Raw genomic sequence first — 24,008 nt, 5'->3', positions numbered from 1 at the left:
TACAAGGCTTTCTCTGAATGGCAACAGTGCAAAACAACCCAACCCGCAACCACCCTCCTATCCTTATGTTGTCCGTGTTCAGAGGGAAACCTGATCAGTAGTAGAGCCAGCTGCTACCACGATTGTCAATTTTCCCAGTGAACCCTCAGCTATGAGATACCAGCTGGACCAATGAAACCATGGCATAAGGGTCATACCTGGAGCTCAGCTTTAAGTAGAGCTTTTTTGGCAGATGAGACGAGATTCTTCTGGTTTCTAGGGGTTTTTTATTCTGTCTACACTGCCTACAGAACAGTACACCATCCTTTCCCAGCATCTGTAAGAGAATGGAGCTAGGTGCCAGATTGATGTAACTCCAGTGCACCTGCGGATGAGTGACATTATCTCTGGCCGCCCAGGGGTAGACCTAGAAGATGAACACTGAAAGAGGCCAATGTTGCATGGGATGTTGCGACCCTGGCACAGGCGAGAACCCAGCAGCAATCAGTATTTCTACAATATGTAGCGAGAGCACTCGCCTACTTTGTCTTGTGTCTCTTATTCATGGGTGAGAGTAATGCCTACTAAGCCGGCAAGAGAGCAGTGTGTGCAAGCAGGTGTTCACCTGCCTGCCGTGTCCTACACAGCAATCTTGCCAGCAGCAGGAATGCAAATGTAAAATCTGTATAAGTGCCATAATTCACAATAATGCTGTGCATACTTGAACCTTATGGTAAGTGCCGGCCCACCCTAGTAGTGGCAATGGTCTGCTTTAAGGGCCAGCTCACACCATAGAAATTCAGTTCATATCCGTTTGTGCGTGCAAATTTTTGAAACATTCTGGTGCATTTTTCCTTTCCCTTTTTTTTTTTTTTTTCTTCATTCTAAATAGATACGTGTGCTCCGATGCATTTTTGGTGTCTCCGGTGCATTTTTTGTGCGTTCCAGTGTGTTTTTGATGCATTTTGGCCATTTCAGTGCAGAAAAACACAGCATGTTGTTTTTTTTTTTTTCCTGCACTGGACTAATCGTACAGGTTTGAACTAGGCCATTGGAACCCATATAGCTTACTGTCCATGCATTTTTGATGCAGAGAAAAAATGCACTGGACTGCATCTGGTGTGAACCGGCACTTAGACTCTCTTCTGGAGTCTCACGCCAATGTTGTTCTTACCTTGATCTCTGTGATTGTAGGCTTATTTTGGTTCTTTTGAAAATGCTCAGCACAAACACCCCATTCCTTTCACTGGCTAAAAAGACGGCTTGCCTCTAAATGTGGAGGTGCTGTTTCTGTTTTCAAGCAGAAAATACAGTATTTTCCCTTGTTAAAGGCATGTTTTTGTGTTGACCTGCAGACTGTGTATTGGAAATTGGTTTTGTTCAGTCATAATGATATGACTGAATGGCAGAGGCCTTGGGTAGCACCAATGAATGGAAACACAACAACATGCTATTTTCATCTGAGATTTGTGTCCCTGGCATCGAGCAAGATATCAAGCCTTATGTTCGTTCATAGTGGCAGAGCCTATGAGTCACGGATCTTTTATGTTGGCAAGGCATTGTGTGATGTTCTTTAAGAACAGGAATTGAGAGTACTGAAATTCTGGCAAGTAAAAAATCAACATGCATATCAGCTGTGTATTAATATTAATATAATTTTCTACCAAAGCATTTATTGGTCAGTACAAATGCCGCAGTATTTATTCTTCTGTGTAACCAGTCTCATAATGCAGACATCACACGGTTCTGGACCTCCTTGTAGATAAGACTAATTAAAGAATACCTTTAAAAGTTTGCCTTTTTTGTTTTTTTTTTCTTCAAAAGACAGCAGCTACATATTCCTCCCAGGGGACGAACCAGTGGGGCTTAAAATAATGTTACCCCCAACATTTCACACTCGTGATATGTGTCTGCTGTACCATGTACTTGTATTAAAGTATACTGTTCTCTTTTTATTTCTTCCTTTATGTGAAATATCAGGTGTTCCTGGCAGTCCCTCCTTCTTTCCTGTTAAAACCGGACCACCCTAGGCATGAAAGCAAAGCATGGTCAGTTTTCTAGCTGTGCTAAGCCTGCTCTCCAATAATTAGACTTCTGCTGAGCACCCCCCACCGCACAGGCATTCACTGGGAAGATCAGTGTGCTGCTGTTTCTCCTGTAATAACTCTGAGTTTCCCTGGTTCTCTGAGCTCCTTATGCAGCTGAGAACAAAGGGTATGTGATCACTTGTAAAAAAAAATGTTAACCACGGGCCTACAGGGCACTTATTCCCCCTTCCTGCCCAGGCCAATTTCCAGCTTTCATCGCTGCACTTTGAATGACAATTGCGCGGTCATGCAACACCTGTGAAACACCATGTGAAATTTGTATCATTGTTTTTGTGACAGAGCTTTATTTTGGTGGTATTTAATCACCTCTGGGTTTTTTATTTTTTCTTAAACCAAAAACCACTGAACATTTTGAAGAAAAAAATGTTTTTTCTTAGTTTTTGTTATAAAATTTTGTAAATAAGTGATTTTTCTCCACTGATGTGCGCTATCTTCAGAAGGTTCTTGAAGAATTCCACACTTCTGCTTTATATAGTCTACCACGAGGCACTGTTTTTTTCTACTATTTGAGATTTTTTGGGGACACTACCGCTTGAAGAAGCCCATAGGGACCTTATGAAATGGCTCTTTTCTTACGTGGAAGTTCAGAAGGTCATAAAGACGTCTTCTAATAAATCTCTGGGTCCTGATGGTCTTTTTCTGATCTTTTTGGCTCCACATATGACACTGTATTTTACTGTGCTACGGCATGGTGTAATTATTCCTTTAGATGAGAATAGAGCATACATTAGTGTTATCCCTAAACCTAACAACATGACAGATTTTCTTTCATTATCGCCCTATATCACTTTTTAACTGTGACCTTAAAATTCTTACTAAATTCCTAGCATTACACCTTAATACCTTCTTAGTACATTATGACCAATGACCAATCAGGTTTCATCCCTGGTCGCCAAACCCTAGACCAGATCCGCTGCTCTATTACTCTTATTTCAGCAGTTAGATCAAATTAGGACTCCCCCTTTTTAGGGATCTCTTGCTTCTATCCCTGGATTTACATAAGGCCTTTGCTGGCCTAAACTGGAACTATTTATTACCCTGGAAACATTAGGGTTTGGCCCTATGTTTCTCTTTGTTAATAGTCCTATATAGTTCCCCTTCTGCTCTGGTTTCTATTAGAGGCCATAGGTCTTCACCTTTCCCTATCTGACGAGGCATGTTGCCTCCGTTCCCCTTTTGCTTTTTTGCATTATCTATTGAACCCCTAGCAGTGGCTATCCACTCTCACCCTAGATTCCATGGTATTCGTAGAACACAAATGTGCCCTTTTTGCCGACGATGTGCTCATGTATGTTACTGCCTCTAAGGAGACGTTGCCTAATCTAATGTCTTTAATGCAGCAATTTTCTCAGCTTTCTGGGCTTTCCTTGAATCCCCAAAAGACAATGGCTCTTAATGTTTCTTTACCCCATGCTGTGGTACACACTCTGCGGACTACATATAACTTTCAATGGGCTGTACAATCTCTTCCTTATTTGGGGATTCATCTAACATCTTCCATTGACACTCTATATAAAGCTAATTATCCCCCTATTTCGGAAACTTAAAGCAGACCTTCGTGGTTGGGCAGATTACTCTTTGTCATGGTTTGGCAGAATTAACTCCATTAAAATGACATTTCTGCCTAGAATACTTTATTATTTTTGGACCCTTCAAGTAGCAGTCCCAAAAAGTGAGTTATAGCGCTTGAAAACTGAAGTTCTTAGTTTTGTTTGGGGTAATAGAAGGTCCCAGATGAATAGACTAACATTATATACCTCGAGACCACGAGGTGGGGTTGGCCTTCCCAATTTGCAGGCTGATTACCAAGCGGCCTAAATTACCTAGGTTGCATACATTACGGCTAAAGGGTTTGTTCCCCCTTGGGTTTCTATTGCAGCCCTCTCCTGCTGTCCTTTAGCCATTGGGTCATTGCCGTGGCTTCCTAATTGTTTACGCCCTCTTATATTATGCCCTACACTATCACACCAGAGTGCGCCACCTCACACACCATTGGCACCCCAGGCTTAACACCCACCCTATTCAGTTGGTGGATTAATAAGGGATTCCTACACGTTGGTGATTTTTTTTTAATGGGAACCAGTTATATTCCCTCACATGTTTTAGTGACAACTTACAGATTTCGTCCGAAACTACTAGATTATTTTTACGCCTCAGTGCACATCCTTACAGCTCTGCGTGCCATGATTTTGCAGGCACAACAGCCCATTCATTCGAGTGGACAGCTTTGCCTGTATTTCCTGCAGGAAAGTCCCTGAATCCTTGTTTTAAAATGCGGCCATGCAGAAACAGCATGGTTCTTTGGAAACCATACTGCGTTTTTCAGTGCATGGGGGTGCCATTAAGAGTTTATGGCACCCCCGCATGCCTTCTTAAAAGCAGCGTGTTTTTTGTGACTGTCGGGTGGTGGAGTTTGTGTGATTTACACACACTCCCACACCTGCACAGATGTGAACCTAGGTTAAAGTGACTGTAAAACTCATTAAAAAAAAAACTAAAATGTTATACTTACCTACTTTGTGCAATGGTTTTGCACAGAGCAGCCCCAAGTCTTCTCTTCTTGGTCCTCCCACTGGTCCTCCAGGCTCCTCTCCCCTGCCAAGTGCACCCCATAGCAAGTTGCTTAGCTATGGGGACAATTGTATGTGCTCAATCCTGAGCCGTCTATGTGTGTCCATTGACACAACAGCTCTGCTCTGCCCCCTGCTTCCTTCTCACTAGCTGTGACTGACAGCAGTAGGAGCCATTGGCTTCCGCTGCTGCCTCTATGGCCAGTAAGAAGAGAGCCACCACTGCTCTAGGGCGCACAGCACTGGATTCAGATCAGGCTCGGGTAAGTATAAGGGGGGTGGGGTTGAGCTGCATACAGAAGGTGGGTTTTTTTTTTGTTTTGTGGGGTTTTTTTTTTATTCAGAGAATAGAAAAACTTTTTCTTTTACGACCACTTTAATGCAGCTCAAGTCTGGTGTGTGTAGGCTTCTGTGGTATCAGAGTGACTACTTGTGGAAAGCAGTTGAAACTTGGTACAAGTAGCTGGATTAAGTATGATGTGCTTTATGATGTATTATATGGGAGTTTGATTGTTGGGATTAGCTTTGCTTTAAGGTATTAAGGCCTGAGGTATTTTATTTTCATGTGGCACATGTGATTTTCATGACCTCCTTTCCAAATTTTGATATGTTTTGTTACACTCCTAGCTGAATGTTTTTTGTTTTGTTTTTTTTTTAAAGGCATCTTTAGGTACAACAAAATACTGCAGTTATTTCTTAAAAAATATGCAGTGTCCAAAGCCAGACTGTATGTATCTACACGAATTGGGGGACGAGGCGGCTAGTTTCACAAAAGAAGAAATGCAGGTAAGAGAACCATCTTCATGTGACCACCTTGGGGGTGGGGGGCAGGGGGGTCTGTAAATTGAAAGTACATTTATTGGAAGCTGAACCACAGCCAAATACTTTAGATGCAATGAAACGCACAATGCAGTCAAACTTGATTGGCTCACAAAGCAGGCTTTCCATGTCCTTTTTGCTGTGTGGAGATTTAGGGAAGCTGAACACAAATGATATGCTAGTTTTATTTAAAGAAAAACACAATTAGGTTTTGGATGGTAGACCAGTCTTTGTATGTCTTTTTCTACCTGAAAAACTCCTTCCCCTTTTTAACTAGGATTTATTTAATTTTTGGGGGTATGTATGCCGCTTGGGGTGCATTCAAATTGCAATGTGCACACACTGCGTTTGTAGGCTGCCAGGAGTAAGCCTGCATAATATAACTCCAGTACGCACACGGACAATTCAGTTACCTGGTGCACAGAATGCATTAAGGTAAAAAGAAAAAGCACACTTTTTTTTAACTTTAGACCCACTTTAAAGTTGAAGTTTAGTCATCCTATATTTGGCTTCCCTGGTCCCTCCCTTCCACCTCATCAACATGCTAATTAACATTTGAGTACAACCTTTCTGTTTTCATTACTTTATTTTAGGGCCAGTGATGTCATCATTGGGTGCCCATTCTTCTCTATGCAATGCAGCCTGATTTAGGCTGGTGAGGAGGTGGGCAGGGTGTTTTGCAAAACTTTCTGAAAAAAATAAAAACTTTCTTTCTGCAGTGGACTTTCTCTTGGGAGCAATGATGCAAATAATAAAATGTTTTGATGGGTGGGTGTTTGTCTGGAGGTGTGGTTGTTTCTAGGTGGATTTCATTTCAATATAGACCACCCTAGGTAACACCACATGTGCTGCACCTCCATGATTGAAAGAACTGAAACCCAGTAAATGAAAGAAGCAGGCCAAGGACGGTCAGGCAGGGGAAGAAAGTGCTAGATGATGCTGGATGCTCTCCAACCAGGATTTTTTTTTTTCTTTTCTTTTTTCTTTTTTTTTTTTTTAATGTTAAGCAGCATTTTGAAACAGTTGAAGGGAGCCCACAGATTAAGGCTGACCATACACTATACAATGTTCTGTCCAATTTGTGCCCAATTTCCTTTAGATTTACCTTCAATGTAGTGCAAAGGCCTGCCTAATTGGATACAATTGAAAGTGTTGTTAGGTTTGACCTCATATTATATGGTTTGTGGTAAATCTAAAGTAAAAATCTCAAGAAAATTGTATAATGTATGGCCAGCCTTAGTGGTTCATTTGAAAACTTTGTTAATTGATTTTTTTTTTGTGTTTGGCTATCTCTTTTTAATATGCAGATTCATTGGTGATGTGTAAAAGGAGAACATGTTAATCTGTGAGGTTTTGTGGTGCTAAACTCTCTGATCTATTGATCTGACTGGAAAATTGTTTAACACTTAAGGCTGGCCATAAACTATACAATTTTCTGTCCAATTTCCTTTAGATTTCTCTTAAAGTATGTATATCAAGGGCCTGCCTAATTGGATACAATTGAAAGTGTTGTTTAGGTTTGACCTCATATTGAATGGTTTTTGGTAAATCTAAAGCAAAAAACTCAAGAAAATTGTATGTTTGGCCAGCCTAATTATATAACAGGTGGTGGCAATGGGAAAATCCAGAAACAGAAACTCACATTTAATACAGGTATACAGAAACCCCAATCTCAACTCAACTAATCTGTATGTGTGTCGCTTTCACTGTAATATTTGTTGTTGTTGCAGGCGGGCAAACATCAGGAATATGAACAGAAGTTGCTTCAGGAACTCTACAAACTTAACCCTAACTTCTTACAGTTGACTACGGGTACAGTTGACAAGAACAAAAACAAAGTGACACCCTTGCAGAGGTATGATGTGTAAGTACTTCCCCTCGTGGCCCTGTCTCCATCTGCATGTCTGTGTGCACGTGATGTCTTCTGGTTCTTTTTCATGGCTTTACATCTCCGTCGACTGGTTTTTTTTTTGTTTTTTTTGTTTTTTTTTTTAGTAAGGACATACTTATTGTGTTTGAGTAGTACTTGTGTCATTTTTCTGTGGTGATATTTTGGCATAAGGATGTAGTGAGCTCAGCTAATAACTCCATATCCACAGGGAATATAAATATACTTGTGTGTATCAAATGCCTTTGCAAACTTGATATTGCCTAGTAAAAGTAGTGACAACCTCTCCACTGTGCTGTACATAGCCTGATCAGAGGTGTGAATGAAGCCCAGCAAGGCCACCCACTACAGAATGCCTACAGAAAAGGAGGGGGCAGATATAAGACCAATCACTCTGCCGAAAAAGGGAGAGCAGCAGTGACCGGTCTTTATTACAGTAAGTTCCTGCACAGAGGCAAAGTTTCACACTTGTTTACTACGCAGATCTGGAAGAAATAAACAAGGCACATCAAGGTTCAAGCAGGAATACACATGCCTCTTTTACTTTGACAATGATTTGCATATCAAACAAAAAATATATATTTTTGAAAGCATTGAAAACAAAGCTTTGTTTAAAAATGCTGGCTCCTAACTTTTTTTAGCTGGCTCCTAGATTAAAAGCAAATTTGTTAAGCCCTGATTTAGGAAACAATGTCCCAAAGACTAAAGTCCAATCTGTTAAAATACAAGGTCCAAGAAAAAAAAAAAATCTTCACTCAAAGTACCCAAATGTAATGGTGACAAAACCCCACTGGATGTTTTCGCTTCTTTTCACCACCACTCTGATCTGTTGTGTGCACCCCAATATAGGTCCCCTCTGTGAATACAGAAGGTCAAATGGGCTCACAAACAGAAGCTTGAGTAGCACTCCAGATTCTTTCTTCCACCACTTTTTTTTTTTATCCCAGACACTTCTAGCTACAGTTCCCGATTCCTAAAGGAACCTTTTCCTTTCAGTCAAAAACAAAGGATCAAATGCTCACAGCCAGACTTTAATAAAATCCACATTAAAAAAAAAAACATACTAAAATACTGTAACATCGCACATAGCTTATTTCGTTGGTACTGCTGTAGGCAAGGCTGCTGGCGTGTATAGTCGAACGACATGTGATGTCATAAACGAGGTGGATCCAGAACCTGAAACATTGTGTCCTTGGGTGGGCCACCATCTCTGAGATAGATATATCTTTTTTTTTTCTTTTTTTTTTCTCACAAAAATAGATGTCTTTTGGTGGTATTAAAATCACCACTGTTTTTTTTTTTTTTTTTTTTTTTTTGTATTTTGCAAATAAATTTATGCCAGAATGTATTCTGCTACGTTTCTTTGGTGAAATAACCCAAATCAGTGTTTATTATTGAGTCTGTAGGAAAGTTATAAAGTCCAAAAAATATGGAATATATCTGAAAATTGATTAATCTTGTACTGACAGCCTTGAGGCCATAAAATGTCAGGACAGCACAAATACCCCCAAATGACCCCCTTTTTTAGAAAGTAGACAGTCCAAGGTATTTAGTAAGAGGCTTGATGAGTTTCTTGAAGTTGTAATTTTTTGTCATAATTTTTTGGAAAATTAAGAAATTAAAAATTAAAAGAAAAAAAGAATCACAATAAACGTGTGTGTGTGTGTGTGTGTGTGTGTGTGTGTGTGTATATATATATGTATATATATGTATATATATGTATATATATGTATGTGTGTATATATATATATATATATATATATATATGTATATATATGTGTGTATATATATATATATAGTGTGTGTGTGCAATTTTTTATTAAATTTTCTTTTCTTAACGATTTTATTTACAAGCTGTTATCAGAGCAATACAATGTTGCCATAGTACCATTGTACTACTCTTGAAGTGATCAGTATTTTTTTGCTTAGAAAAGTGAATTTCATTGCTATAAGCAAGCATTTTTACTGAATAAAATAAATTCATTCAGTGTGTTTTGTTGTCATTATCTGTGAATGGCCACAGCTAATTACTTGGTACAGATGGGCTGTGATTGGCCCTGTCTCTACCATGTGATCACTGTGACCAATCACAGCTAGCAGCACAATTGTACACAGTGAATGACTTGAATTGAAGCCATTCATTGTTTACAATTGTCATGTGATTTGCTGGTATTGGTCACAGCGATCACATGGTACCAGCAGCAGGCCGGTACAATGATCGGTCATCGGTTGTGTCCAGTGTATACAGCAGGTGAGACATCACGTCCACAGCAGGAACACACGTACTGGGAGGACGTCATATGACGTCCACCCAGAACGAGGAAATTTGCACCTGATTTATTGTAATATGACAGTGAATAAGGACCTCGGACATGAGATGGGCCATCAATACATCAGAACTGATTAATTTTCAAATGTATATAGCCATAGTATATAGATGTTAGAACTTTCACACAAACCAAAAAATATGCATTTGTTGGGGTTTGCTTTTACCAGACATGTAGCAGAATACATTTTGACCTAAATTTATGAAGAAATTTGATTTAGATTTTTTTACAGGATATGTTTTATAACAGAAAGTAGTAAAAAAAATTTTTTGAAAGGTTTGCTTTCTGGTTTATATAATAAAAAATAATCCCAGTGATGATCAAATACCACCAAAAGAAAGCTCTATTTGTGTGAAATAAATCTAAGTTTCATTTGCGTACAGTGTTCCATGACTGCCAGTTAAAGTAGCGCAGTGCTGAATAGCAAAAAATGGTCTGGTCATGAAGGGTGTAAAACCTTCCAGGGGTCAAGTGGTTTAATCAACCGGGAGTAATAGAAAGCAAATAAAATATGTGCATACACTTTATCCAGTGATGCCAAACAACTCCAAATAAAACAGCCTGGTCTTTACCTGTACTTTGGATCATCGCCTCATGATCAGGCCAGTGTAAATATTGCATTTATTTTTATCCAGTCTGAAGTCTGTAATGCAGTGTAGGTTGCAATATAAATGCATGCCACATAAATGTGCAGTCAAAAATATTCAAATGGATTTTTCTTTCTTTTTCTTTTTTTTTTTTCTTACTTATGCTAATATGATGCAAATGGTTTCTTTGGCATTATTTAATGCTACTACAATTATGAAGATAGACTTTGGTATCTGTAGGGATTGAGCAGGTTGATTTTTGGCTGCATTATTTATGGCTTTTCAAAGGAGAATGCCAAATTATATATGACGTGAACATGACCTTTGCAGTTGGTTAATCATCCTTTAGGGGAACCTTTTTCTATTGTAAACAGTTTGGGCAAATGTTTTCTTGGTTGATATCTTGCTCCTGGCTTTGATTTTTTAAAATAGTTTAAGTGTTATTTTTGAATTTGTAAAGAACAGTTTTTTGTTGCAGATCATTTAATGGTACCAGTGTATCCTAATCACACAGGACATAAACTGAGTATTCATAGACTTTGGACTATACAATGGTACCTGTCAAAACTTCCGAGGACATGCCCCTGGGCATCCTTCATCCTTCTTTAACCAAATTCCACTGTGGGGGGGGGGGGTGCGCATGCTAGCGTCGTGAGGTAATTGACCGCTTCACCCTTACAGGGAAATCACTGTTAACTAGTTTATTTACCTTCAGATTCTTCAGTCACCACTTCACTGTCTTTTAATACAGCAATAGAAGCAGTGTGAACGGAGTAATGCATCCTTGATAAAACCTTTGATGTCATACACAGACCCCACACCATTAGAACAGCCTGTAATACTGCTGTAGGCACTGGATCCTACTTGGGCATTCACAGGACCTAGGCCTTGGTCCATCCCTATGATACCCAGACAGTGAAGACCCCTCTGGGCATATGCCTACCATGATGGGCAAGAATGGACCCTATATAGGGACCAGTGACAAGCTCGTAAGACAGGGTCACCCTGTATCCCTGACCTTTACTGTAGTCCCACAGAAAGTATGTGACAGAATATCTCCATTGCTTGCTTTACACTATTTTGTGTATCCTCAATAGTTTGCTTTGAGTTGTAAAAAAATATCAAGAAACCGTAAATGTGTTTTGGAATGTGTTCAGTTATACAAGTGTAAACTTTTTAAACACTTCTGTGCATTGTGGTCACCACCCAGGTTGCTGCGTACAATTTATTGGGTATTTTTACTTCATTTCTGCACCTTTTGAAAGGCCGTATTTTAACACTGGTCTCTGCATTCGATTCTAGCTCTATCCAAAACACACCGCACACAGCCTGCTTGACTAAAGCAGACTTTTTTGCAGCTATGTCACAAGTCCTCTGACAACTAACAGGTATAATACTGCCATCACTGACTAGGGCTTGAAGATGCCAGGCCCTTCTCCACCCCCACTGTCTTTACCTGAGTGAGATCACGATATGCCTGCTCTAGAAGAGGCAGACAGAGGGAAATTAAATGGGCCCAAAAGGAGGTGTTAGGTTAGGCCATGGAAGATTTCTCACCGCAGCCTCCTAATGCACCTTATGTTACAGCTTCATGCAATTTGCTTGCCATTGTGGATATGTTCACTTCTTTGTGCAAAAGCCTTGGCACTGATGCACTTGATGCCCCTTTGGCTACTAAGAGACCTGCTAAGTCTAAAGATATTCCCACTCATGAACAAATAGAATGGGCAACCTATAGAGATTGGGTCAGTCCTGAAAAGATTTTCATTTGTCTGTGCACTTTGTAGCTCCTGTCATTTCTGTCTTTAAACATCTTACTGTACCTATGACAGATGCTCCTTCATTCAAAGATTCTGTTCACAGAATGTTTGAGACGCTCCTGAAGACTCTTTACTCTCGCAGGCCCAGCTCAGCAACCAGCTATTGCTGCAATTTCAGTTAGTCAGACTGCAGCTAATTGGACTAGGGGCAATGAACAACCAATAGGTTTTCCTTGCCTGAGCTATTAGAGTGGTTCTGATATCTGTTCACATGCACAAAACCTTTCGATTTGAAGTGTGGTCAGCTCAAGCTGCCTGTAAAAGACACCTCAGATATGCCCTGTGAAGGGAGGACATCTCTTTGGTATTGCACTTGGCAAATTCATAAGATGTTACAGGAGGAAATATTCTTCTTTCTCATCAGAGGCCTCCAAAATACCCTTCTTCAGGACTTCTACCTCCTCGCAATGTGGAGTACCTCAAAGCTGTGCCAAGGATTCAACTGTTAAGTCAAACTTCAGACCTTGATTTCAGTACACAAAATCCACCAAGTCTACTCCAAAGCCCTCTTCCCAATGAAGGGACTTCCTCACTCTCAAGAGCAAGTGGTTGGCTTCTGTTTGAACCCACAGGTCTGTGAGCAAGAATAAAAAAGCAATCAGTGGTTTCAAAGGGGTGCAAAATTAGAGTTTCACCTCAATGCTTTCTTCTCTCAAACCACAACACTCTGAACTATCTCTTGTTCAGGGATTAGTCCTTCAGCACCTCCAGCATCCTGGAGGCAGGATCAGAGTATTCTATTTAAACTTCCTCCAGAATTTCCTCCAGAAAACAAACTGGCTTTTCTCAGATCTCACACTTTGAGATCAAAAAGTTGTCCCTCTGTAATATTCTTGACCTTATGGTGGCCTCCTTTTGAGGCTCTTCTCTTCAGCCAATACTATTTAAGGCCTTCCTAGCACATCTTGTTGGCATTGAACAAACATGCTCCTTTGCTCAAGCTGCCTATGCTCCTATCCAGCCAAGCAATGAACTCCCTAGCTTGGTGGATTTCCAGCCCAAGCTTGGTAATGAGAAAGTCATGCTACCATAACACTGAAAAGTAATACCAACAGATGTTAGTCTCTCAAGTTGGGGATACTGTAAGGTTTCCAACCTCTTACAGTTCAGGGAACATGATCACCAGCAGAAGCAACATCAACATCTTGACGCTCAGAGTGATTAAAAAGGCTGCATCATTGGACTACCCCCTTCTTCAGGGACACTCTATCATGGTGCAGTCAGAACCTGAATCACCTAAATATGTGGGTGCTCTAGATGTTCATGCCCAAGCAACTAATCAGGAGACTGCACAGCTAAAGGATGTTATGAAAACTAATTGCTGCGAGAGGTAGGTACAACAGTACAGATCAGGAGGACAGTGGATTGATAGTCATTTAAGTAGTTCAAGAAGGAAATCAAGGTGAGCTCATGATAGCTGCCGCAGTGTCAAAGGGTTTTATTGTGGAAATGCAAGTTTGTAGGAAAAAGGTAAGGCTGGAGTTCAGCTTTAAATTAATTTTATACATGCTTTCTGATATTATAATCTGTTTAGTCTTTACCTCATGTGTTGCCCACAACCCAGCCCTGAAAGACCGACCATAACATTACAGCCAGACAATTCAGTAGCCACAGTGATCGAAATCTTCAGCTATACCATTTTATGGTGCTAGATTACCTGTACTCTTTGAGAATATGGAAAAACTGCTAAAGTGACCTCAACAACAGAAGAAGAGGGCTCACCAACCTAGTGCATTACCAAAATAATTTATTATCTACTCGCCAACACATTACATGCATTAGCATATAATAGGATGCAGGCTAGACTGCCTCCAGGTTCACGGTACCCAGCCAGTGATGTGGGAGGTCTCTGTAGCGGCCTAAGGCTTATGCATTTCTAGGAACAGGCCCTCTTCAGAGCCAAAGAAAGTATGAAGGATAACACACTAACTTTTATATCTTATTTGGCTTATTAGCCCAAACACAAGTCAGCAGAAGGCTGAAGGGCACTGGAGAGACCAAAAATGAGGTTTTAGGTGATTGTGTAGAGGACTTTAGTGGCAAAGTTATTGAATACAGAGGGTCACATTGATTGTTATGTAAGCATGAGAGATATGGATATCCTGTCATTTATTCCAATATTTACAATGTCTTTGCTCACATGACTTGTGTTTCCACCCCTATCACTTTCCCTCGTATGAGGTGGGAGGGGATTGGACATTTGGGCTAATAGCCCAATAAGATATAAAGTGTGTTGTTATTCTTACGTTTTCGTTCTGAAGAAACGCGTACGTTTTAGGACGCCACAGAGACTTCCCACACCACTGGCTGGATACAGTGGACCTGAAGGCAGTCTCGTCTGCATTCTATTATATGCCAATGCATGTCATGTGTTTTTGTGAGTAGATTACCTCTTTTATACATTCTAAATAAATTATTTTGGTAATGCACTAGGTTTCTATGTTTGTGCACCCTCTTTCAGTGTATGCGAGGACACCCACAGTCCTGTGAGGGCAGCAAGACCTTGGGCACCATACCTACTGGCCAGACAGGTGGAACATATTCTCAGCACCACACCTAAGTGCAGGAGGTTTGCTTTTTAAAGTTTGGCCACCCGTCCCAGCTCTCTTGAGAATGCCTGCAGACTCATACATTGCTAACTTACTCCTGAATAATTGTTATAGTTTGACTGTAGTGTTTTCCTGAATTTTATTTTGTGTAATCCTTATAATTGCAGTCATGCGGGTTCTTCTAACTTTTATTTGGTGATGCTTCTTTAGAAGCAAATACCAAATTTAATTCATAGAAATATAGTTGTCTAAATGGAACTTTGGAGAGTACAAGTCAACACAAAGATTACAAATCATATTGTTGTCTCTGCTTGTGATTATTCCCAGAATTTAGCATGGAAAACAAGCATGAAAGAATCATGTTATACTTTTGTGAATAAAGTGTGTACGTAATTAACCACATTTGTGGATTGTTGTGAGGTCACCAAATTTTGTGTTCTTTAACTACGTGTAGAATTGAAGGGTTATTTTAGTCAATCTGCAGTGGTGTGTTTTTTGTGTTTTCTTATAGAATTGTAACAGAGACACATACAACAGTTAATGCATATTTGAGATTAACCTCAATTTACCTGAAGATGCCATATGTCCCCTAAGATCCAATACTTCACTCAGACCGGTTTCCTAACTTGCTTTTAATTCTGCACACAGACTTGTTCCTTGAATTCAGGTTATTTCTTCACCACTTTATTTTTTTCCCTCTGTTTTGCATCTTGTCCATTTTTTGTATTCCTTTAGACCCAACAGTAATATCAAAGATGCCTGGCCGTCCTTACAGAGCTCAAGCAGATCAGCCAACGGTTTAACACTGGAACACGGAAAGTCGCCACCTTTATTAGACAATGGCTTAGATACCGACCATTTAACTCCAGACGGTCCCGACTCAGACTTTGGGTAATTGGACTGCCTCTCTTGCGTGGTTCTCTCCCTTCTTCTTTTTTTCTTTTTTTTTTTTTCTTTTGCAACATCATTTTCTTGGTCGTTTTCCATCTTGTCATATCCCATTCTGTAAGGACCATTACATTCAGTTTCATCTTTCGTTTCTTCCTTGACTTACTTAGTACATTCCTACACTTTTTTGTAGAGTTTTAGACTGTTGACTAGAATTTGTGCAACATCAGTGATCTTAAACTGTTTGTAGATTTGACACAAATTCTTGACGTTCCCTTCTACTTTATCTCCATCTCCTGTCTTGCTTCTGTTTAAAAGGAGCAGGAACTAACATTTTTTTTTTTTTTATGTTTGTTAACTTAACCTATTCTTGCAGTTTAATTTTCGTGTAGATCTTATTCTTTCAGACAGTGTCTGCCAAAAACATTTCTGTTTTTTACAATACTGCTGATTTAAAAGAAACCCTGTTTTTCACAAATTTTAGGCTGTTTTGGGATACCGCTGAGCATAATGTTTCCAAATTTGGCAGGGTCATAGAGGACGACACAAGGTATGTAGATATGACTCGTTAGGCTTAACTTTCTCCTTTTTTGACATAACATGGAGCTTCAGAAACGTTTTGGAAATTGTAGTTGAAACTAGTGATTCATTTGCCAGTTTTGGTGTTTGATTGCACTTTTGGCCTTCCCCTTGTTATGGTATTACTTCTTGCAGTAGTTTTTACCTCTTACAGATCTGAGCCTCTATCTCTATTGCCAAGCAAAACTAACCTATAGTCATTGGTGTTTGTCATGTGATCTCTGCACTATGAGGTAGTCAGGTTTTGGTAGTATTTATCTCTAACTGTGTTGCAAGTTATACTTCCTTTTGACCACTATCTACAAATTTAGGACATTTCATAAATATTCAGTTTTGCTTCTGGTTTGCACTCTTCCATTTTCAGTTAATCATATTAGTAGAATCTGAGTCAGTATAAGAAAAGCATTCCTCAATGAACAGTATTCAACCTATCAGATTCAAATTGAAAAGAACTTGGCAGAGGTTTTCAAGAGCTGGTCATTTGTGGAGGCACATCGGTAATGATCATGTCCAGGCATGACTCAAATTCACCCCAAACCTCTCTCTTTTCTAGTTTATGTACCATCATTATTTTCCTTAATTTACGCACGCACGCACACACACACACACCAGAAAAAAGGAACAATTCAAAAACCACTGAGTTGGAAAAAGGATCACCCTCTTGTGTTAGTATTTTGTTGAACCATCTTATGCTTTAATTCCAGCCTTTAGTCTGTTGGGAAATGTCTCCACTACCTTTGCACATCGAGACTTTGCAATATTTTCCCTCTTTTCTTTGCAGAACTGCTGAAGTTCACTTACATTTGATGGTGACTGTTTGTATACTGCAAAAATTCCACAGATTTTCAATGGGGTTTAAGACTGGGCTCTGACTAGGCCATACAAGGACATTCACCTTTTTTTTCTCCTTCAACCACTGTGTGGTCATTTATGTTGTGTACTTTGGGCCATTGTCACATTGAAAGGTAAACCTTCCCATTGACAACTTTCTGGCAGAGGGCAGCACATTTTCCACAAGAATGTGATTGTATTTTGCACCATCAATTTTTCCTTCTATCCTGCCAAGTGCTCCAGTCCCAGCTGCAGAGAAACACCCCCATAACAGGATATTACCACCACCATGCTTTACTGTAGGAATGGTGTTATTTGGATGGTGAGCTGTATTGGATTTCTGCCATATTGTTTAGTGTTGAGGCCAAATAATTCAATTTTAGTCTCATCTGACCTTAACACCATTTTCCACATGGCCTCAGACTCTTCAAGGTGCATTTTGACAAAGCTCAGTGATGACTGCATGTAGCCTTTCTTTTCTTGCAACCCTCCCGTACAAGCCACATTTATGAAGAATTGTGTTACTGTTGTCACATGCATACAGTGGCCACTCTTTGTCGCAAATTCCTGTAACTGCTTCAGAGTTGCTGTAGGCCTCTTGGTAGCCTTCCTGACAAGTTTCTTTATTAAAAGACTGTGAAACCGCAAGCTGTCACAGCTTGGTGCCCACAGTTGTGATGCCGGGAAGTTTACTAAAAGTCAGCAGCTACAGTTTTTGTAGCTGCTGACTTTTAGTAAACACACACCTGTCCCAGGGTCCAGCTATGTGCTCACCCACGCCATCCATTCTCTCCTTTTCTTCCCGGCATCACAACTGTGGGCACCAAGCTGTGACAGCTTGCGGTTTCACAGTCGGGTGCCCACTGCGCATGCGTGAGTTGTGCTGCGCACCCTGATTGGTCCGGCAGTCTTCTGGGACCTGTGAAAGTTCCCAGGTGACTGTGGGTGGAAGGAGGGGGGCCAAACTTCCGTCTCACTTCGCCTGAGCTGGAAGTGGGAGCAAGTGCCTGTAAAAAACAGGTATCCGCTCCCTCCTCCTCCCCCACCCCCGACTAAAAGGTGCCAAATATGGCAGTGGTGGGAGGGAGGAGGCAAACAAGCGGAGCTTCCACTTTTGAGTGGAATTCCGCTTTAATAATAGACTTCACAGTGTTTCTAGGGATTCATAAAGTCTTTGAAATTTTTTTTTCTATCCATCTCCTGACTTGTGCCTGTCCACAACTTTAATTCTGGAGATCTTTTGACAGTGCCTTGCCACCAATAGTTGTTTGGTTGCTTCATATGCACTGAAGTTGGGGCTGAAATGCTCCAGGAAAGCTTTTTTCATGCTGAACTAATCAAAATGACCACAACTGATCACAGGCCTTGTGAAAGGGTATATTGCTGCGCCTCCCAATAAATTATTAAAACCAATATTCACATCTCCATAAGTATTAAACTACACAGAAATAATAACAAAGAAGTCCATATATCACAAACTGTGAATAAACATTAATAAAAATTCTTAGACAATGTCCATACACATGATGTGAATACTGAACTGGAAGTGACTTTGTAAGTGCAATTTTACTAGTAAATTTTATTTAGTGCTTACATCACTTTGGAATACCTTTTATTTTATGTGAGCACAATATAGAAGATGATGGGATTGTGATTTAAAGGGCCAGATCACAACATATGGGAACTTATCCACCTGGTGTTTGAATATCTTTCGCACAAAGACCTGTGGGTGTATTGAAAGCAGAGATACCAAGAAGGAGTCCCAAATAAGGGGAAAGGTGTTTGAGACCTGAAAATATACAGGTACAGTTTTGGAGGTGAGCGCAGTGGTAAAATGTGGCGGGTATCACCACATATGTTTGTGGAGGATCACAAGAGGTGGAATGCAGGGATACACTGTATTGTACAATTGGAGAAGAAATTCACATCATATGCATTGACATTGTGTAATAATTTTTATTATTGTATATTCATGGTTTATTTTTGTGTGGTTTACTACTTATGGAGATGTGAATATTGGTTTTAATAATATACAGTGGATGTAAAATGTCTACACACCCCTGTTAAAATGTCAGGTTTCTGTGATGTAAAAAATGAGACACAGAAATCATTTCAGAACTTTTTCCACCTTTTTAATGTGTGACCAATAAACTGTACAACTCAATTGAAAAAAAAACTGAAATCTTTTTTTTTGGGGGGAGGGGGATGTAAACATAAAAAAAACTAAAATGTGGTTGCATAAGTGTGCACTCCCTCTTACAACTGGGGATGTAGCTGTGTTCAGAATGAAGCAATCACATTCAAAATCATGTTAAATCGGAGTCAGCACACACCTGCCATTCATTTAAAGTGCCTCTGATTCACCCCAAATAAAGTTCAGCTGTTATAGTAGGTCTTGTTACAGCACTCAGTCCAAAAAGACTGAGTGCTGTAATAAAATCAAAAGGTGCTTCCACAAAGTATTAGTTTAAAGGTGTGCACACTTATGCAACCATATTATTTTAGTTTTTCATTTTTACTTCCCTCCACCTAAAAGATTTCAGTTTGTTGTTCAACTGACTTGTACAGTTTATAGGTTATATTAAAGGTGGAAAAAGTTCTGAAATTATTTATCTTTGTCTGTTTTTTTACATCACAGAAACCTGACATTTTAACAGGCGTGTGTAGAGTTTTTATATCCACTGTACCTTTTCACATATGTTTGTTTCTATTGGTTGTGGGAGCACAATTTTTTGCTAGCAGCCACTCTATACACATATATTCAGTTAGGTCCATATTTATTTGGACACAGGCACAATTTTACTTTTTTTCAGGTATTTACCAAAACATATTCAAGCTATTGTTATATAATGGCTATGGGCTGAAAGTGCACACTCTCGTGTTTTAATTTGAAGTTATGTACATCCAAATTGGAAGAAGGGTTTAGGAATTACAGCTCTTAAGAGTAGCCATCCCCCCTTTTTCAAAGTCCAAAAAGTAATTGGACAATTGAGTCAAAAGCTGTTTCATGACCAGGTGTGGGCTACTCCTTCATTATTTCTTCATCAATTAAGCAGGTAAAAGGTCTGGAGTTGATTCTAAGTGTGGTATTTGCATTTGGAAGCTATTGCTTTGAACCTACATCATGTGTTCAAAGGAGCTGTCCATGCAAGTGAAACAGGCCATTGTAAGGCTTCAAAAATTATACAAATCCATCAGTGAGATAGCAGCAACATTAGGAGTGGTCAAATCAACAGTTTGGTACATTCTGAGGAAAGAACGCACTGGTGAGCTCAGCAATATAGATTGATAAAACAAAAACTGTGGTGTTTGCATTTCAGGCTGCAAAGCATCAAAATGTGATTATAAGGGGAGTGAGTCTTTCCTACGCTATGTGTGTGTGTGTATATGTATATATATGTATATATGTGTGTGTATATATGTGTGTGTGTGTGTATATATATATATATATATATATATATATATATATATTGTGTGTGTGTGTGTATATGTATATATGTGTGTGTATATGTATATATGTGTGTGTATATATATATATATATATATATATATATATATATATATATATATATATAGTGTGTGTACACACACACAAATCCTGAGTGGATACTCACTTCAACCCTTTGTGCACTGTAGGTTTCTATACACATCCAGGATTGTGGTCCATTCCTTTAAAAACAGACCCCAAAGACCCCTCAGGATGGTATGCCCACTGTGATGGGCAAAGCCTAGACCCTATGTAGAGATAAGTGACATGAACCGATAAGACAGGGTCACCCTGTATCTCTGATAGTTACTGTAAAACCGGGACTGTACACTATAAACTTTTCACACTTTGCACTAAAATGCAATCAAACTCCGAGCTTAGTGTCAGGTGGATGAACAGGGGTTATATCACTGCACAGGTCGCAAACTTTACTGCCACTTCCTCAGGAACCCTTTATAAGGTACTGGGTTGTTGTGTATGTCTTCCCCCATGCAAATGCTGGAAAATGTTAATGTTCCACCCTAAGGCCCCATTCACACCTGATCCTTTTTTTGCATTTTTCATGCATTTCATTGCCTTTTTTTATGCACGTTTGTGAATGTTTATACAAGATTTGTTCAGGGGTTTTCAGGATTTTTGTATTAGCCAGTAGAGCAAAATTTAATCTGTGACATCAATTGTTGCCATGTTTTGACGTGCCAGAAAAACACTCTTGGTTGCGTGACAAAACATGCTAAAGTGCAGGAAACCGCTCAATTTGCGCATTTCCATGTATTTCTATGGGAATGAAAACGTGCCAAAAAGGCATCAATCTGCCTCAATGGAGCTACAAAAGTAGCTTCAGGCATTCTGCTTCAGACAACTTGGAATGGAGATGTGAACCATAGTAATATTGATTTATTTATCTTTGATTGTAAGCTCCAAGGAGCACCTAATCCTCTTGTATTGTTGCTGTATTGTCTCCCGTTATATTGTAAAGCGCTGAGCAAACTGTTGGTGCTATATAAATCCTGTATAATAATATTAATGTTGTGGGTTTTTGTTTTGTTTTTTTTCTCGCTGAAGATTTTGGAGCTTCAAACTTTGTGCTACAAAACGATCAGGTGTGAATAGGGCCTAAGGACTGGTTCACACTATAGAAACTCAGTCTGGATGCATTTCTGCATGCACACTTTTGATGCATTCTAGATGCTTTTTTCCTCTTTTTTTGGGTCTTTTGGGGTCTAGTACATTTTTGATGCGTTTTTACCATGTTCCGGTGCATTCTTGATGTGTTTTTACCTCGTTCCAGTACAGTTCTGTGCAGGAAAAATGCAGCATGTTTTTTTTTTTTCTGGAACTGCAAGCACTGGTGTGATCCATGCTATTGACAGCCATGTAACCTGTCTGTGTGTTTTTGATGCTTAAAAAATTGCACTGGACTGCATGTAGTGTGAATCAGCCCTAAATACAGGTAGAACATGTAACATTTTCCAAAGGTGAATTTATCTCTTAATACAGCCATCGCTGTCTAGGGCTTAAATATGCCAGGCTCCATCTTCAGCTTCACTGTCTCTACTTGCATCAGATCCTGGTATGCCTGCCCTAGAAGAGGCAGACATAGAAGGGAATGGAGAGGACCTGGATGGGAGGCAATGTTGGCACAGTTCTATTTGCCTAGTTGTTGTCCACCCTTCACATTTATTGCTTTGGAACATTTCAGGGTCTATGAATACTGAGCATGGCCTGTGTCCTGTACTGTGTGATAAGAATTTTTTTATTTGCCTGTAAATTCCATATCTTGAAGTACAGGACACAAGCCATCCCCCCCCCCTTTCTGGGTTACTCTGCATTTCCAGAGGTCCATCACCTTAGAATACTAGCAAAAAAATGAGGACTCATGGGAGTGGGTTCAGGTTATAGGGGGCCATGTCCTCAAAAGCTTGACAGTTTCCAGTCACCTAAAGGAACCAGCCTATAACCCATGGTCTATGAATACTCCACCTGTGTCCTGCACTGTACTTCAAAAAATGGAATTTATAGGTATGTTAAAACTGCTCTTTTATTACTCCCTGTGCTGTCATTGCCATGCTTCTAAAATAATTTTAGGTGCAACGTTATGATGGAGGCATCCGCAAGCTGCCCTAGGTCAGCTTCTGTTCATATAAGCAAACCAACCACGGAATTATATCACCCTAGAGATTACAACCACACTCTGTGTGGGCAGAGTTTTGTACATTGGGGCAGCAGCATTGTTTGCTGGCAAAGAACTACCGCAACTGGCTACCAAACTTAACATTCAAAAGAAACACCAGGAAAATGGAGAGATGTGAAAATGCTGAAGACATGTACAATATGTTTTGTCCCCGCACATACTTTAATTACAGCCCTGGTTCTAAGTAGCTTAATTAATATTCCATTTTATATTTATTGTATTTATAATATAGTTGTGAGAGGCAGTTGTTTCAGATATAGGGTCATATATTCACAAATATCAGGAGCTCAAAGCTTTGCTTCTTCAAGAGTATATCTTTTCTTTGTCCCTATTGAAGAGATTCCTGCTCTCTTCCTATAGTTAACACATAAAGTAGTGGAGCATATCCCAACAGAGACCCCAATATAAACCTGACAGATTTGTCTAAACAAGGGTCTCCAAGCTTTCCAAACAAAGGGCCAATTTACTGTCCTTCAGACTTTAGGGGGGCCGAGCTATGGCCATTGCAAGTAGAAAAGGTCCCAATGTCAGTGGGGAAATGACACTGACACATCTTTGTTGTCAGTGGGAGGAATTTTGCCCCATCATTGGTGTCATTGGGAAGAATTGTGCCCAATCATTGCTGTCATTAGACCCCATTGTTGGTGTCATTAGACCCCATTGTTGGTGTCATTAGACCCCATTGTTGGTGTCATTGGGAGAAATTGTGCCACATCATTGGTGTCAGTGGGCCCCACCATTGTTGGTGTCAGTGGGAGGAATTGTGCCCCTTCATTGGTGTTAGTGGGGGGAATTATGCCCCATTGTTGGTATCAGTGAATGAAATAGTGCCCCAAGGGCGAGAGAAAAGCAAGCAAAGGGCCACATCTGGCCCCCAGGCCGCAGTTTGGAGACCGCTGGTCTAAAACACAGAATTGTTTGTGCTGGGGCTTAAATGTTGGTTTAAAAAATTGTGACACTGGCTCCTGAAATTTACATCTATGTCCCACCCTTCATGGTCCTTTGACGTAATTTCTTTTACAGTTTTAAATTGGGTGGAAAAATGTAGATCTCAGGAACAGGTTGCAAGCATTCTGCTCCTATTGGCAGCCACAGATCAGGCAGTAAGGTGTCTGATAAATTTTGCTAGACACATTAGCTAGTTGGCTTCTGGATTTTGACCAGCCCTGCTGTGTGTAGTACTAGCTAGTTTAATAGAGGCACTCAGAGCAAATTTACTGTGCATTACCTGGCAACTTAAAGCTCATATTCATGTGCTGTGGCCTACTCAAGCTGAGTCTTGAATGCTTGAGCCGTGGATGTTTTATTACACTGAAATTGGTCCTTGGAATATTTCGTTTTCATTTTTTGTTTCTTCTATTAGTTATTATACACATCTATTT

At 39.9% G+C, this 24,008-nt stretch overlaps 1 protein-coding gene across 7 annotated transcripts in view; it reads left to right on the top strand.

Moving 5' to 3' along the window:
- Positions 1-24,008, top strand: part of CNOT4 (CCR4-NOT transcription complex subunit 4) — a 136,111-nt gene that overhangs the window by 53,050 nt on the left and 59,053 nt on the right. For 2 of the 7 annotated variants that reach the window (XM_089680667.1, XM_089680665.1), the window contains exons 6-9: positions 5,318-5,443; positions 7,207-7,340; positions 15,383-15,538; positions 16,020-16,085. In XM_089680667.1, the coding sequence (XP_089536793.1) occupies positions 5,318-5,443; positions 7,207-7,340; positions 15,383-15,538; positions 16,020-16,085 (482 nt within the window). The remainder of the gene's footprint in view (positions 1-5,317; positions 5,444-7,206; positions 7,341-15,382; positions 15,539-16,019; positions 16,086-24,008) is intronic. The other 5 variants (XM_089680669.1, XM_089680671.1, XM_089680670.1 and 2 more) reach the window with 3 other exon arrangements.

The sequence above is a fragment of the Staurois parvus genome, unplaced genomic scaffold, assembly GCF_062004578.1.
Source record: "Staurois parvus isolate SC_StPar_1 unplaced genomic scaffold, SC_StPar_1.0 ptg000249l, whole genome shotgun sequence".
In the NCBI taxonomy this organism is placed as follows: domain Eukaryota; kingdom Metazoa; phylum Chordata; class Amphibia; order Anura; family Ranidae; genus Staurois; species Staurois parvus.
Note: the sequence above shows the minus strand (reverse complement) of the source record. Positions and strands in the feature narration are given on the sequence as shown.